Source organism: Phytophthora sojae, assembly GCF_000149755.1.
Source record: "Phytophthora sojae unplaced genomic scaffold PHYSOscaffold_2, whole genome shotgun sequence".
Lineage (NCBI taxonomy): Eukaryota > Oomycota > Peronosporomycetes > Peronosporales > Peronosporaceae > Phytophthora > Phytophthora sojae.
The window spans coordinates 8,114,924-8,130,654 of NW_009258116.1; the positions used below are offsets into that span (position 1 = coordinate 8,114,924).

At 56.6% G+C, this 15,731-nt stretch overlaps 8 protein-coding genes across 8 annotated transcripts; 3 read left to right on the top strand and 5 right to left on the bottom strand.

Annotated features, from left to right (window-relative positions):
* Positions 1-2,943: 2,943 nt before the first annotated feature.
* Positions 2,944-3,682, bottom strand: PHYSODRAFT_326354 (hypothetical protein; the record flags this gene model as incomplete). The annotated part of the gene is made up of 2 exons (XM_009522314.1): positions 2,944-3,562; positions 3,654-3,682. The coding sequence occupies 2 exons, from the start codon at positions 3,680-3,682 to the stop codon at positions 2,944-2,946; spliced, it is 648 nt and encodes a 215-aa protein (XP_009520609.1).
* A 1,123-nt stretch (positions 3,683-4,805) lies between these two features.
* Positions 4,806-5,573, bottom strand: PHYSODRAFT_386235 (hypothetical protein; the record flags this gene model as incomplete). The annotated part of the gene is made up of 1 exon (XM_009522315.1): positions 4,806-5,573. A coding segment is annotated over one exon (768 nt), but the record flags the coding sequence as incomplete, so codon positions are not given.
* A 906-nt stretch (positions 5,574-6,479) lies between these two features.
* PHYSODRAFT_326356 (hypothetical protein) lies at positions 6,480-6,790 on the top strand (the record flags this gene model as incomplete). Its single annotated transcript, XM_009522316.1, has 2 exons — positions 6,480-6,491; positions 6,524-6,790. 2 exons carry the CDS (start codon positions 6,480-6,482, stop codon positions 6,788-6,790), a joined length of 279 nt encoding a protein of 92 aa, XP_009520611.1.
* Positions 6,791-7,088: 298 nt separating this feature from the next.
* PHYSODRAFT_555201 (hypothetical protein) lies at positions 7,089-8,558 on the bottom strand (the record flags this gene model as incomplete). Its single annotated transcript, XM_009522317.1, has 1 exon — positions 7,089-8,558. One exon carries the CDS (start codon positions 8,556-8,558, stop codon positions 7,089-7,091), a length of 1,470 nt encoding a protein of 489 aa, XP_009520612.1.
* A 235-nt stretch (positions 8,559-8,793) lies between these two features.
* PHYSODRAFT_479555 (hypothetical protein) lies at positions 8,794-10,499 on the bottom strand (the record flags this gene model as incomplete). The annotated part of the gene is made up of 3 exons (XM_009522318.1): positions 8,794-9,409; positions 9,518-9,956; positions 10,037-10,499. 3 exons carry the CDS (start codon positions 10,497-10,499, stop codon positions 8,794-8,796), a joined length of 1,518 nt encoding a protein of 505 aa, XP_009520613.1.
* Positions 10,500-11,386: 887 nt separating this feature from the next.
* PHYSODRAFT_411737 (hypothetical protein) lies at positions 11,387-12,469 on the top strand (the record flags this gene model as incomplete). The annotated part of the gene is made up of 2 exons (XM_009522319.1): positions 11,387-12,008; positions 12,078-12,469. Coding segments are annotated over 2 exons (1,014 nt in total), but the record flags the coding sequence as incomplete, so codon positions are not given.
* A 72-nt stretch (positions 12,470-12,541) lies between these two features.
* On the bottom strand, positions 12,542-14,014 carry PHYSODRAFT_555205 (hypothetical protein; the record flags this gene model as incomplete). Its single annotated transcript, XM_009522320.1, has 1 exon — positions 12,542-14,014. The coding sequence occupies one exon, from the start codon at positions 14,012-14,014 to the stop codon at positions 12,542-12,544; it is 1,473 nt and encodes a 490-aa protein (XP_009520615.1).
* A 770-nt stretch (positions 14,015-14,784) lies between these two features.
* Positions 14,785-15,621, top strand: PHYSODRAFT_484124 (hypothetical protein; the record flags this gene model as incomplete). Its single annotated transcript, XM_009522321.1, has 1 exon — positions 14,785-15,621. The coding sequence occupies one exon, from the start codon at positions 14,785-14,787 to the stop codon at positions 15,619-15,621; it is 837 nt and encodes a 278-aa protein (XP_009520616.1).
* Positions 15,622-15,731: the final 110 nt, after the last annotated feature.

Genomic DNA, 15,731 nt, shown 5'->3' on the forward strand with positions numbered 1-15,731 from the left:
CTTGGGAGTGCGCGGGGTTTTGGCGGTTCGCTTTGAAGCAGACTTCGCTCGTTTTGCTGGTGGACTCGCTTTAGTCACGGATATGGGCGTCTGAGGACGCTTTGGCGGCGCCGGAGCTTCGCCTGGAAGCGTACTTTGAACTGCAGCATGAGTAGTGTTAGCATGAAATGCTCATAACAAAATCATTTTCCATGCTGTACGTACTTGCTAGGCTCGGCGGCCGGACATAATACTGAGCCGCTCGCATAGTTCCGTGTCTGAGCGGATGTAAGCGAGCAGCTCGTCCTCGCCGTTGAAGAAGTCCACGCCTCGCGTCCCTCCTTTCAGTTTGCAGCCCGGCTTGATGTAGTTGTGGCTGCAAAGGTAGACGCATTAGGTACGGCACCATGCAGGACCTATAAGTAATCAACATACTGAATCTGGATCCCGGTTGCCGGCTTCCAGGACCATCCTTCCTTCCGAAGTAGCGGCCAAATCGCGCGGAAGTCCATGGCGTATGCCATACTTGAGTCCTACGCGGCGGAATCCGAGAATGAATGGTTTTGCTAGAAGGCGGCAACACGGCTAGCATCGCGGAGTAAGCAATATGTATTGAAAAGAGACAGAATCAAGGACACACCCTTTGCATCGCGGAGTAAGCAATATGTATTAAAAAGAGACAGAATCAAGGACACACCCTTTGCTTACTCCGCGATGCTAGCCGTGGGCGCTCGCTTTTGTTGGTAGGGGCCGCCCGTCGTCGACCCTTCGTCGGAAGCCGCATCATCATCTTCTTCTTCTGCAGCGCCCCCAACTGACAGCACCGCTGGCGTCCGAGCTCGAAAGGGGAACCTAAATATGATTTATCCGAAAACATTTTGCCCACCCTTGCACGCGGTAGTTCAGGGCATATGTTTTACTAAATAATCGTTTGTCTCCTTTTGAACACGTGGACCAATCAGTTTCTTTCGATTTCTGGGAAAGGACGAGAACATATTTTGCGGATTTCGAGACATAATGAAACCAAGTGATTCTTATGCTGTTCTGAACAGCATCAGGTGATTTTCCAACCCTCCGCGTCCAAGGGGTTCAGGTGCTGGCTCAGCAGGATCTCAAGAATCGAGATTAAAGCACTTCTTACAGTCTCTGGACATTTTTGAAGGGTGCAGCACCACAATAAAAAAATAGAAAGTGGTGGCGAATTTACAAAATGTAACTCCTTGGCTTTCACAACACAAAATTTTTACCACTGTATTCGATGCCAGTTTTAATTATTCGGGCAATGTAGGTCAGGTTCTCGTTGTGTCCGTTTCTGAAGCTTTCGCGTGAACGACTCCACAGCAATTGATAGTCCTATACGACTCCAAGGCATTATAACCACGAGTTCAGATTATCTTGTTACTAGATTCGTATCGAAATGCTTTTCAACTTGGCGTTGAGATCCGTCTTCATCCCCACCGCGAAATATTCACGCAGGTCGTGGCCTTGATCGTGGCGTAAGAAGACTAGTGCAACTCGAACGCGCAATGATCCATTGTTGTATAACTATTGATGTTGCTGAGAGGGCCTCAGCTCATTTTGTAGTTAAATATCATTTGGCGGCGTATTATTCCCAGGTTGGTTGTGAAAAACTTAACTCGTTGCTGGTACAACTCGGATTCGATTACACTGTAATCGATGCCAATAGATTGCTTGTCGCTTGTCCTGGATGACCTTGGACCCGGACAGATTTGACAGTTTCACTGTACCTGCACAGCACGGTATTTAGGCGAAAAAGTATCCACAACTGCAGTATAATAGTAGTAGTCATTTTTTGTGTTTATTCTCAGCGGACGGTCAAGCTTGATTCAAGCAAGATATACGCAGTATAAATGCTATAGATGTAATAGAGAGATATGAAACCGAGCGAACGCTAGCATCAACTCTACGCGGTCTCATTATACTTTACGCGGTCTCATTATAATGATTAGAGTATAAAACGCATTGATAAAAATATGAGACTACAATTTTGTTGTCGGCGTCTTAGTGTTTTTAAACCTTAATCAGAAAGCCATCAGTGATGAATTTCTTAACTGCAAGGATAGAAGAAGCCAGTCCAAGTATTATTAAGGCAGTATTGACACACTACTAACGTAAACTTATTGTTACTACATATTGAACGGCTTCAATACCATACACGTACAGTATAATAGCTGCCTGGGACTGTGAGTACGAGTTGAGCTGGCTAAAAGCTTCGCTACGAGCAGTAGTTTATCGAATAAGTTGGATCCGCGGGTGTCATACTTCCACGCGTCAGCGATATTAATACAATTGATCCACGAAAGCAACGAATTCAGCGTACTTCAGTACGTTTTACTATCGAAATGCCATAAGAAAACATCGGGAAGCCTATCGAGGCCATGAAGCTTTTCAATGCCCAAGTGCAAGACGGCCAGATCTCCATTGTCCTCACGCCTCGTGACCCACAGTCTTCATGAAAATCCCATCCGGCTTGTACGTTAACTTACCAAAAACTGGGGGGGATTCCATGATATCTATATTACTAACGAGTTAGGTGGGTGCTCAAGCAGAAGTGGAATGCTCACGCTGGAATGATGAAGCCCGGGCTGAAGATGTTTTGGCCGTCGTGGTACCGCGTCTCGGACGTTGTGACTAAACAAGCCGTAACTTTCTCTTTCACGACGTAAAGCCTTTCGGTGTTGAGCTGACTGGTTTAATTTGTACAGCTGGACACTGTCCTATAGAGAGCTTGATCGCAGGGTCAGAAGGATCCGAGAGGCATAGAACTACATGTAGATCTACATCATATCGACCAAGCAAACACTGCGTCACCATGGGAAGCAGTGACCTTATCTGCCCAACTTTTTCAAGTATCCACCATTTAAACTTCAACTAAAAATATTTGCAAAATGTTGTACATTTTTTAGCTAACGTGATGTAATAGCATACACCCAATGCAAATGCTTAGGAAGCCAGCGATAGTGCTGCCAATTGGTCTTGTCCGCGCTCGTACGTGCCGATAACCACTTCCGCCATTTCTTCGATGTGACTCACCTTCTCGGTGTCGAGATCCGTGTCGACAGGCGTCGAGCGCACAACCGCCCGCATGATGCAGCCTTGAGTCTTCTGCTCGCTGCTGGTAGTCTCTATGGGAATCGGCTCCAAGGAGATCCAAATTCTCTGTAGCAGTCGAACATATCTGCTACCGTCGTACTCTATGTAGCTGGACCACGTCAACACCGATTTCCGCGGCTTATCGATCGACCACAGAAAAAGCCTCGACCTGACTGCAGCGCGCACTGAGCCAGGGATCTCTATGCTGTCGACTGTGCTCACTTGGCGGTTGTACTTGTCAAGCATCTGAAGTTCGGGGAAATGGTCGGACGCGCCAACCTTTGATCCGTAATTCATCGAGTACCGCAGCGACCGCGCAACGTCCGAGACGCGGAACGGGAGAATGCGGACGTCGTTGTGATCAAAAGAAACTCCACCATTCTTCGATCGAGTGTACGGAAATGGCCGTGGACGTCCTCCTCGACTGGTAAGGTAGTGAGTGCCCTTGATGAGTCGTTTGCACCAGGCCCTTCGAACAGGCTCAGAAGAAAATCCGTCTCGCTTTCGCTTAAGGTGTCGGATTCAAGAGGCGAGGCATAGCTCGGCATTCGAGTTACTACAGCTCCGCTGAGCTGGACAGGGTGGCCATCTTGGTGTGTTGGTAGTTCTCACAGTGTGCAACCTGTGGGTGGTAAGCTGACCGGTTCGACTCGAACACGGACGCGAAACAGTAGAGAGTCTTGGGGGTAACCCAGCGATCTTATTAGCTGCGCGTAAATATCATGGTCATACTTGGTGGTTGAACGGAAGTGCTTACCACCTGCTAAATCTTGTAAATACAAAGGTAACGCGATCTCATTTCATCTCGTTTTAGGTGCTCGCCCCAAGTCACTGTTTGATGTTTTAAGCCTACGTGGCCGAACGACGAGATACGAGAACTCCAAGCCCAATTCACAGAACCACAGAAGGTGTTAAAAGCCCTCCTTCCGGAGACTAGCGCCCAATACTGCACAATTGGGAGCAGGGTGAAGTAAGTGGTGGGCTTTCCGGGAGGATTCGCGCGGAACTCGGCAGCCTTGCCGTTCGTTAAAAAGTGCCGTTTGCGCTGACTCGGATGCGCCTTCGTTCTTGGCAATAGATGAACGGCTTAGTGCGGCGAGGTGAGTCGCTTTCTTGATCAATCAACGACGCCTTCTCTGTTGGGCACTGTTCCAGTATGACGTCAAAAACAATTGAGCTTCCGTCTTCGACGGTAGTTCTGTAGCGCTGAGATGATCAAATAAATAGCACAGGGTTGAGTCATACATGTAGATCACCTGGCCGCGATTCACGGAATGATGGGACTTACCGACGATTGTTGCGCATATTTCGTAATTGCTAGAAGCTCGTTGCGATCGTTTCGCCCAGCGATGGGCAAGTCTTCACCAGCACGAGCACGTGTAACTTACTTACCAGTTCTAGGTTCGATATACAGCAAAGCGCGCCAACTCGTGCTCGTCCGAATCATCCGCTGCTCCACCGGTCGAGTCGCTGAAGAGGAGATTCTCGATGATCTGGTACATCATACCGAAGTTGCGGTGGTACGAGCCAACCACGAGGTTGGTCACTTCGCCGATGTGCTCTCTCGCCTCCTCCTCCGATTCAAACTCCGTCGTCTCCGGCTTAATCTGCAATGCCATGCGGAGCACACAGCCCGGTACACTGGTACTGCTGCTGGTGCCATTGGTTAGCGAGTTCTTGTTGAAGTCGAAGACTGAAGCGGACGTATACCCCTTCTCGTGCAGGCGCACGAAGATGGAGCCGGCAACCTCAGCATACCCCCTCCACACGACTACGATGCGATCTTGCTCGAAGTATCGCCGCATTGCCAGTCGTGCACAAATCTCAAACCCCTGAGACTTAGGTAGCTGTAGGTGGTCTAGAATCTGGACGTTCAGATGGTCGTTGTTGACAACGCGCGTTCGGATACGCCCCACCAGCTCCCTCGCCTTGCCGTAGCCAACACAACTCCACATAGCGCGGTGCACTGCGGGCATCGAGAACGGCAGCAAGCGAGCTTCTTCGTGTCGGAACGCAATGCCGTTCGCATTATGAAAAGTCTGGATGCTGTTCGAGTTCTGGAGCAGCTTCGCCAAGTCCGTCTGGCCCATGACAGCGTCAATCTCGGCGTACTGAGCCTCCAGCCCCACGTTCAGCTGGGCGAAAATTAAATCGTCCGACACACTCGTCGCGCGTGGTCGTCTTCCTCCTTCGATAGCCTTGACTCCACCGTTGCTGGGATGCCACGTCAGAAGCTGCGCGGCCTCTTCCTGCTGACTCTGAATCGCAGCTTCGAGACTGCGCGCGACCCGCAGCTGTCCCTCCAGCATCGACCGCAGCTTGAGGTTCTCCACAATGGACCGATCCGCCTGCTCCTTCTGGCGGCCCGCGATCCGCTTCCACTGCGTGAACAGCTCGTCGTCGTGGTCGGTCCCTGCTTCACTATCGCTCGAAGGCGCTGCGGTGGTTGACGACAACTTGTTCAGCTCCTCCTCGAGGTCCTTCACCTGCACGCGCAGGTAGTCCAGCTCGTCTTTCGGGCGCTTGCGACGTCGCGGCTTGGGCTTCGCGTACGGGGCGGCGCGGACGTCTTTGCCTCTGCGCTGGTCGTGAGGGGGCGAGGACGTTGGGCTCGCAGTCTCTGTCTCTACTGATACCTGTTGTGTTGCGTCTTCCTGCTCGGCATGCAGAGGCAAAGGCGAAATGTCTCCCAGTCCGAGCATCGTGTTGGGGTCGCCGAAAGCGTCGGCCAAGTGGCAGCCTGTGTCGATGGACTGGTCGTCGGACCCGCCTGCGAAGGACAGCATCTCGTCCAGAGCCGCCAGGAGGTCGTTGTCGAGGTCGCCCCCATTGAGCCCCGTGGCTCGTGCGGCAGGAGCAGGAGCTCGACCCGAGTGCTGCATGACGGTCGCCACGTTTTGGTCCCAGTTGTGCTTTGTGCTGTGACTAAAACGTTTTTTGGATATTATCCACAAAATGTTGTGGCAAGTTTTATTGCCGGTTGCAGATATTTCGGCCAACGCATGCTTATTATCTCGTTAATAATCTCGATTTTAGTCTAGCAAGCTCTTAATTAAGACCTAGGTCTGATTTATATATCTCGCCAGTACAGGTCTAAGATGCAAGGTTGGGGTCTGTTTCACGCTTTGCTACGACTTGGAAACGCAGAAATGCCATTCTAGACGGGCCAAACCGAGTTTCTAGGCCTAAAAGCGGCCCCCACCAAAGCATAAAGCTAAATCATCCCTCGCCTATCTCGTGTCCACTCACATTAAGAGACAGGCGTGGTCTATTTTAGAGCAAACATAAGCCCCGAAGCGGCTGTGCAGTTCCGCCACGTGTACGAAGGTCAAGTCGAGCACCTGCAACCAGGCCAAGTGCAAGTCCACAGCAGTACAAGACGAGCGATGTTGTCTAGGGTAAGTATAAATGCACTGGCGTCGTGATTCAGGCCAACAGAGGACATGAGAGCGTCGAGGGCAAGTACGCATGGCAAGACTTAAAGCAGAAGAAGGTCAAGGTCAGTCACAGCAGCTTCTACATCAAGTCTAGCACCAGCCGTGAGGCTTGGACCAAGTTCAGCGGCCGGACGGATATACCAGCGCGGCGTGCCATGTTTCACGCAGCCAACGCGCATTGGTGTGTGCTTGACGCCATGGGCGCTAGCGCTGGAGCCGCAGTTGGCGCCTTCGCGGGGCGCGCGCTACTGGCGGAATAAGCCTTTGAGATGGCTAGATTAGCCGTCGGATTCCAAGTCAATAGGCTCTTAGGTCGTTTGGACTCGATTTTGGCGTCAGTAAAACATGACATAACGGCAAAACCGCAGCGCGATCTGATTGGCTGAAAAGCTGTTTATGTTCTTGTGTCTATAGGCTCAGCCCAACTTTGAAACCCCCTATTAATAATAGTACAAAAGATTCATAAATGTTACAGATTGTTTTCTGAGATATTGCACCGAGAAACGAATGCTGATTGGCTGTCTATCGTTAATATGTAAATTGAGCAAGGCGCTCTGCCTACCCGATGAACTCCTGGCTTGGGGCTTTGCTGCCCATGAGCTCTTTGAGCAGGAGGTTCTCTATCACCTGGTTGAGCATACCAAAGTTGCGGTGGTAGGTACCCAGCACGAGGTCGGTCATTTCTCCAATGTGTTCCTGGGTATCAGCGCCCGGGCTGAACTCGACGGTCTCGGGTCGGACGTCGAGCACTGCGCGCAAGATGCAGCCCTCGGGTCTCGCGCCCGACGCCTCGCCCCGAGTAAAGTCGAAGCTCGACAGCGTGTTGACTCCCTTCTCGCGCAGACGCACAAACACCGAGCCAGCGATCTCCATGCAGCCGCTCCAGACGACCACGACGCGGCCCGCCTCAAAGTACCGACGCACTGCAAACCGCGTGAAAACTTCAGTGCAGCGCGACTTGGGCAGCTGCAGCGTGTCGACGATCGTGGCGTTCAAGTGGTCATTATTGATGACGCGCGTGTGGACGCGCCCCGGTATCTCCTTGTTCTCGTAGAGCAGGAAGCCCCACATGACGCGCGCCACCGCCTGCATCGAGAACGGCATGAGACGGACCTCCTTGTGCGCGAACGAGATGCCGCTCATATCCTGCTTGAGGCTGACCTTGCCCAGCATTTCGCGGTACACGTCGGCGATGCCATTCGCTTCGAAGAGCGAGTCCACCTGCGCGTACTGCGCCTCGAGGCTGCCGTTGAGCTCGGCGAAGATGACTTCGTCCGCGATACTCGGGGCGCGCGGGCGTCTAGACGCGCCTTCCACCCCCTCCTCCTCTTCAACGTCGAACTCCTTCTTGACTGTGTTCCACGGGAACGCCTGCGCTGCTGCCTCCTGCTGGTGGTCGGCGATGGCGGCCTCCAGACGCTTGGCGATCTCGATCTGGCCCTTGAGCATGGCGCGCAGCTTGAGGTTCTCCACGACGGTGCGGTTGGCCTCCTCCTTCTGACGCTCGGCCACCTGCTTCCAGCGGGAGAACATCTCCTCGTCATCGTCGCTGACGGGGGACATCCTGCCGCCGGTGGTCTGATTAAGCTTGGTCAGCTCCTCCTCGAGGTCGGCCACCTTCGCGCGCAGGTAGTCGAGCTCATCTTTGGGGCGTTTGCGGCGGCGCGGCTTGGGCTTCGTGTACGGAGCTGCGCGGACGTCTTTGCCTCTCTGAGCCTGTTGTTCCTGCTGCTGCTGGGGTTGTTGTTGTTGGGGCTGTTGCGGAGCCGTGACGGCCGTGGGTTCGTCTACTGAGGGGATCTGCAGCGGCGTCTCGTACGGGTTGGGCACCTCCGGCAGCTCGAAGGCGTCTGCGATGGGGAACCCGGCGTCGAGCGGCAGCGGCGTGGCCGAGGCGGCCGCTTCGGGCGTGAAGGCGAGCATCTCGTCCAGCGCCGCGAGCAGATCTTCGTTGCTGGTGCCGACGCCCAGCGGGGACAGCGGCGCGTAGGCCGCCGCCTTGACGGACGGGTCCGCGTCGTGCTGCATAGCTGCTCTGTGGGGTCTTGCGCTGGCTGGAGACTGCGTCCTCCTCCGCTCGCCTCCTTCCTGCCTGCAGGACGTGTCAGTCGATTACTCTTCCGCTCGTGTTAAGCGCTGTACGACCACACGCTCCGGAGTAATCAATCGAAGGTCATCACGGAAACGTGCGCCGACACTTGAACGCGAGCTGCTGCTTCCGCGCCACTCAAACTGTTATGAACACGTAGAGTTTTTCTTTAAGTTATGGTCGGTACCAGCGCGCGTGGCCGGAGCGGGCGAGCGCGCGGAGCTCGGCCATCCTCGCGGCGAAGAAGCGGGTGTCCAGCACGTACTGCTTGCGCGCGCGCTCGCCCATGGCGCGGCGCTGCTCGGGCGTCATCTCCAGGATGCGGTCCACGGCGGCGCAGACCTCGGCGCCCTTGACGTACGTGGCCATGCCCTTGACGCCCTCCAGGCCGTGCTCGCCGTCGAAGTTGCCGCCCAGAAGCTGCTTGTCCACCGTCGTGCTCGGGTGCGGCACGAGCACCGCCGACTCGGCCGGCAGCAGCTCGTTCATGGGCGGCGCGTCCGTGGTCACGATGAGCGCCGCGTTCGCGCGCGCCTGGTTGATGTAGTGGCCGTAGCCCTCCAGCACGCTCGTGCACAGCAGGAAGGCCGTCTCCACCATCATCTTGCCGAACATGCTGTCGGGCACGCGCCCCGTGTGCACCGTCACCTGGGGCTGCGCGCGGATCGGCTCGTCGTACTTGTGCCGCAGGAACTCGTTGTAGATGTTCTGATCCACGTAGACGTCCAAGGGCGGCAAGTCCGGGCGCGACAGCCAGCAGTCCATCACGGCGTTCGTGCCCTTGAACACGCTGCACAGCCAGTCATCAAAGCAACAGAGTCAATCCCCGCAGCTTTGAACTTGAGTTGAAGACGCCACCGAAATGATAGCAACAGTTGAAGAGTGCTGCAGTACGAACCTTTTGCCGGCGGTGTGGACGAAGTGCACGTTCGAGAAGTTCTTGGCGTGGGCGTCCGCCTTGGCCCCGAGCTGGTGCTTGGCGTACAGCGCCGCGTCCGACGTCGTGTGCCTCGTGTAGATGACGCGCGTGTGGCGCGGGTTGCCCTTCTGCTGGTACCACATCCGCACGCGCCTCGCGCAGATAGCCGTCTTGCACAGCACGACGTCCGCGCGCCAGTAGTGCTCCGCCACCAGCTCGTACATCTCCACGTTCGGCATGAGGTACATGGGCTTGCTCGCGGGCCACGACGGGCTGTCCGGCACGCCGTCCCAGAAATGGTTCATGAAGATCAACGGCGTCTTAGGGCACAGGTCATGGTACGTCAGCTTCTCGCCCGTCTTCTCGTCGTGGAACTCCAGGTCCAAGACCCACCGAGGCAGCGCTCGGCCCTGCAGGTCTGCAAAAGCAACATCAAACAGAGTGTCAAGACAACAACAACTACTACATCTCCCATCGGTGCACTGTACAACCACGTACACTTGACGTAGCCCATGGCGTCTTCGCAGTAGCCGTCTCCTCTGATCCCTGACGGCAGGAAGACCTCCACGTCGGGACAGTTCGCCAGCTTCTGTCTCAGGTGCTTGTCGTCCCGTTGGAACCGGCCGACGCTGCTGAGCTTGTCCCCATTGCGTCCGAAGTCCGAGGTAATGACGCTCTCGCGGTGCTTCATGCAGCCTTCGTGCAGCACCGCGAGGTGCAGGCGCTCGCTGTCGTCGATCTCCTGCGCGCTCTGCAGCAGCTCGGGCGGGTAAAAGTCCAGCTCGTGCTCATTCTCGACCTCCTCGAAGTGGAGCGGACCCGAATGCCACCAACTGTCCAGCAATAGCAGCAGCAGCAATGCGGCCGCCAATACGGCGACTTGGTGGTGCAGCGGGCGAACCGGGGACGAAAGCGGGTGCACGAACGCCTTGGACACGCGCGGAGATGGACACGCCTGCATCGCTGTGGGCGCTGCTGCGGTAATGCGACCTGCTTATCTCGGTGCGCGATGTGAAGTGACCGGATGAAGTGGGAATATTAAGTACGCGTGCACGCGCTATCCGGCTGGCTGTGTAGGGGATCAAGCCGTCTGGTGCGTTTGCTCGTGGCGCTCAAGTCCTCGATGCTCGCAGGTCCATCGAGTCGAGCTGTACATGTGCCATGCCAAGCTGAGACTTCAACTCGTGGCGGTTACCGTGATGACGAACACCAAAGTACAACTTTACCAGTACCTCGAGTACAGTACCATATCTCATACATCCCCACGGCGCCACTTCACACACGAAATCCCAGCGGCGCCTTGCTCATCGAGTCTCGCACTCCCTGGAGCGAGAATTTGGCCGGCCGATAGATGAATTCCAGTCTCTTAGCGACAATGAGAACGAAAGTCTCCTTCGGATCCAGCAACTCGACTCAAGGGTCACAAGATCAACGCCACAAGACGAGATCAATACCACCGCCACGAAAATCGCCCGCGCCAACGCGCTACGGTGGCCTTGAGCCACATCCAGTTGTCAACATTGGGGGCGGGGCCACAGCGTCCAGCATGAGCAGCACTGTGGAAGTCCAGCTCGTTACTGGGTATATCATATCCACGAGACCAGTTTCTCGGTTTCGGTATCTTTACTACTCCCCGTTCGAAGCGCCGCGTTCCAGCACTCTCCATTCATTCGTGACCCTCCTCCTGCTGCATCCATGGCAAAAGCGCTGAGCGCTCTCAATCGGTGCTTCATGCGGTGGCAAGTGGGCGTGGCCAAGGGCGACCGCAGAGCTGTGGCGCAGGCTTTCTTCTCGGCGCTGGCGCTTGTTGCCCTCGCCGTGCTATGCTGGACGTGTATTCGACCAGCCCCAGCCACGAGCATCTTGCACCCGCTAGTGCCCGTCCAAGCGCCGCTCAACACGAGAGCTGGAGGCTATTCGACTGCCCAGACCACCAGCGGCAATGTCTCCACGACTGTCGAGACCTTCCCGCAGTACGGAGAGGACTCGCTGCCCGGACGCCTCTTTCGTCTCGAGAACACCGCGCTCCTGGCTCAGCCTGACAACAAGCACCAAGACTCAGTGCTGGTCATGGTGGTGCTGCGAGACGCCCAGTCGTGGGGGGACGGCCGCAGCGCCGAGGACTTTTTCCAGCTCCTGGACAGCTTCGACTACCCCAAGGGCAAAATCTCCGTCACGCTGCTCGTGTCGTCCATGAGCGAGTTTTTGCTCATGAAGACGCACTTCCAGCGGCAAATCCAGCAATACGCCCGACTGTCCGTGATCTTCCGCAACGATTTCTCGCCCCGCCACGTCGTCACGCGCGAGAACCGACACGAGGACCACCTGCAAGTCAATCGCCGACGGATCATCGCCAGGTACCGTAACTTTGCAGTGCTCTCGACGATGGAGCCGTGGCACCAGCACGTGCTGTGGCTCGACGCAGACGTCCACAAGATCCCAAGCGGACTGCTCAAGAAGATCGTTGACTGTAGGTCCCTTTCTGAATTGGTATAGCTTCATCGGTACAGGGCTGATCTGTTACTTTGTTGCAATGCAGCCGGCCTCGACATCGTGGAGCCCATGTGCGTCCGGATGAAGGCGAACGGCAAAGACTGGTACGAGTACGACCTCAACGCCTGGGTGGGCAGTCGCAAGGTGCGGCGGTCGAGTCGCGACTCGAGCTTTGTGCCGGGGGATCTGAACGTGAAGCGGATGAAGCAGTTCCACGGCGGAAAAGATACTTTCGTGCCGCTGGACTCGGTGGGTGGCACGATGCTGTACGTGAATGTGGACGTCCACCGCCAAGGGGTTCTCTTTCCTGTTCACCACCTCATCGGCAGCGAGTGGAGCAGCGAGGGCTACGACGGCATCGAGACGGAGGGACTGTGCTACGTTGCGCACTTCTTGGGCTTCAAGTGCTGGGGGATGCCCAACGACCTCATCTACCACATCTAACAGCGAAGTAAATCCTAATAATGCATGTATTCTGTGGTTCATTGGAGTCTAGGATAGAAGCTTTACCTATGCTACGACGGCTGTCTCTCCAACGGGGGACGCTACTTTGCCGCCCATGGCCTCTCGAAGCAGCAGCGTATCAATCATCTGATGCATTAACCCCATGCTGACTCGGTATGTGCCGACGACGAGCTCCGTCATCTCGCCAACGTGCGCTTTCTGCTCCACTGGTGATGCGATCGCAGTCAGCTCAGGGCTCGCGAGCACGGACATCCGCGTGACGGACCCCGGCACTCCGCCGCCGTCATTCTCAGAGCTGCTGCTCCCGAAGTCGAAGGACGACGTTGAGCAGTATCCTTTCTCGCGCAGACGCACGAAGACCGACCCGTCCATCTCGACGTACGAGCTCCAGACCACCACGATGCGGTTCTTCTCGAACACTCGACGGAACGCGAACCTCCTGACGATATTCGTGGCCTGTGCCGAGCCGAGTCGGATCTTCTCGATCATGGTCACGTTCATGCGGTTCTCATCGACAACCTGCGTCTTGAAGGGCCCGAGCATCATTTCCTTGGCGGTGCTGTATCGCAGGATGCCCCACATCGTTCGGTGCACGGCCTCGGACGAGAACGGTAGCAGACGAACTTCCTCGTGGCGGACCGATACACCGCTCGCGTCCTGATGCACCTTGGTGCCGTTGTTCATGTCGTGGTTGATGTGAGCCATGCCATTGAGCTCAAACACAGTGTCGATCTCCACCAACTGCGCCTCGAGGCTTTCGTTAAGAAGGTAGAAAATGAGCTCGTCGGTCATGACGTTCGGCTGCGGGGCGCCAGCGTCAGCAGCGCCTTCTCCGTTGAACGTGGGGAGCGACTGCGCTGCGTCCCGCTGGTGCTGGTCGATGGCGGCCTCGAGACTCCTCGCGACGCTCAGCTGGCCCTCCAGCATGGCCCGCAGCCGCATGTTCTCCATCACGGAGCGGTTCACCTCCTTCTTCTGCCTCTCGGCGATCTTCTTCCAGCAGAGCAGCACGTCTCGCGAGTAGTCCACTGCATACTCGGCAGCTGCGGCGCCCGAGTCCCCGTTAAAGATGACAGCGGCGCTCACGGGCGAGCCGACCTCGGGCTTCTTCTGCAGTGAGGCCAGCTCCTCCTCCATGTCGGCCACCTTGGCGCGCAGGTAGTCGAGCTCGTCTTTCGGGCGCTTGCGACGCCGCGGCTTGTCGCCCTTCGAGTACGGAGCCGCCCGCACGTCCTTGCCTCTCTTCCCGGGGGCCGACGGCGCTGTCGTTTGGCTGTTGGCGCTGTTGGACCGGCTCACCGACGGGCGGTTGGTCGGCGTCGGCGTCTCCGTTGCCAGCAGCGCCGGCATGTCGACGGACAGCATGTTACTGAAGTCGCCGGTGAACGGAGACGGCGCGTCACACGTCGAGGCATTAAACGCGTCGGCAATGGGCGCGGACTCGGCCAGCGACAGCACGTCGTCCAGCGCCGCCAGTAGGTCCTCGTCCAGGCCTCCGACACCAAAGTCTTCGCTCATCTGCTGCTGCTGCATGGCGACTCGAGAAGTGCGTGGTGAGGGGGAGGAGATTCTTTTAATACGTTTAGCGTGGATGGTGTGAGCCGGCAGAGACCGACGCGCGACGACGAGCTTTGGATCGGCCGGTGGAGCAGCCGGCGCCTCCCCTTCCAGACGTTGTCCGCCGCTGGTGGTGCCGCAGGAGCGGAAAAACGGACTGCGGAGTGAACTGAACCAGCAAACAGCAGATCGAGCAGCTCGAGCATGCCGTGCACATGCTGTGCGCACGAATGGGCACCAGCGCTGAAGTAATCGAGCGCCTGTTTACGGGACGGATCGGCCGCATGCAGAGCACCGCAGACTCACTCAGCTGACCGCCTTGACTCAAGTGGAGTTCAGGGGAGACTGTCGCGCTTCGACCCCGAGCTCTCCAATGGATAGAGAGAGGCCCATTCACTGGACTCCAGGAATCACGGACAGCAAAAATGACCTTGTGTCGGTCGGTCGTTGCTGGGCCGTTTCAACTTGTTCAATGGTCTTGGCTCCTATAATGCCAAGTGTGTGCGTGCATTTCGTTAGCTGAGCTGCTGTCGCCACCTTCACAGAGTATGCAGCGACCACGTGCTTCGGTTCTCCCGACTGATGTGTCGCGGAACAAGGGCGTCGAGCTTGTGCCAGGCGCGGAGGCGGCTCAAGACGCAAAGTCCAAGGCCAGCTTGTTGAAGCAGAGCGTTGTTCCCAGCACACGACGGCGGCGTCTCGTGATCGGCGCAGCGTTGCTGGTTGGCTTGATGCTCGTGCTGTGCGCGCTCCGTACGCGGACGGAGTTGATCGGCTCGCGCTGCGCCCCGCAGGTGCTGGACGCCCGCAGCATCGCGTACCACTCGAACCACCGGTTCAACACCATGATCAAGACCATCAGTCCATTCCCAGCCCCTACCTTCGCGGGCAACCACGAGGCGCTGTGCGCGAACTCGTCCAGACTCACGCAGAAGTTCCACTACTGCCTGCCCATATCCGGCCGGAAAGACTCGGACTTCTGCGCTGGTGCCGACCGCATGGACCTGCTGCTGCCTCAATCGCCGTCGACTCGATGCCACGCCAGCGTCCTGCACTTGCTGCTCGTGGACGTGTACGAGGAGCTGCAGGCGCAGGGATTCGCCCCCATCTTGACGTACGGGTCGCTGCTCGGAGCCGTGCGCAATGGGTCCATGATCCCCTTCACGGAAGACACGGACATCGCCTACAGCGGGGAAATCTCGAGCGAGAGCGCGCTGGCCGACACGCTCTGGAGCAAGGGCTACCACCTCTTCATGAACAAAATCTGGCGAGTCTGCGTAGCCCCAACGCACCCGCTAGCGGGGAATCTGTACGACCCTGACCGGCCCATCGCCAAGAACTTCGCCGTGCCCTACGTGGATCTCTACTCCATGGAGAAGACCAAGGACGGCAGCGCCTACTCGATGCAGGAGCTCAAAGGCCGCACTTTGCCCAGCTACCGCGTTGAACCATTCTCGCAAGTCGTGATCAACGGGCTGCCATTCGACACCGTGTACGACCCCGAATACTTCCTGCTGGAAGAGTACGGCCCGGAGTTTAAACAGCCAAAGCCTCGAAACCAGGCGTAGAAGTCTCGCGTATTGAGCTAACGGATAACAATCGCTTTGAAACCTCTGGACCGTTTCGACGCCTGTCGTTTGGTGCCCAACGGACCCTTGTGGGGCGATGCAACGCGGGC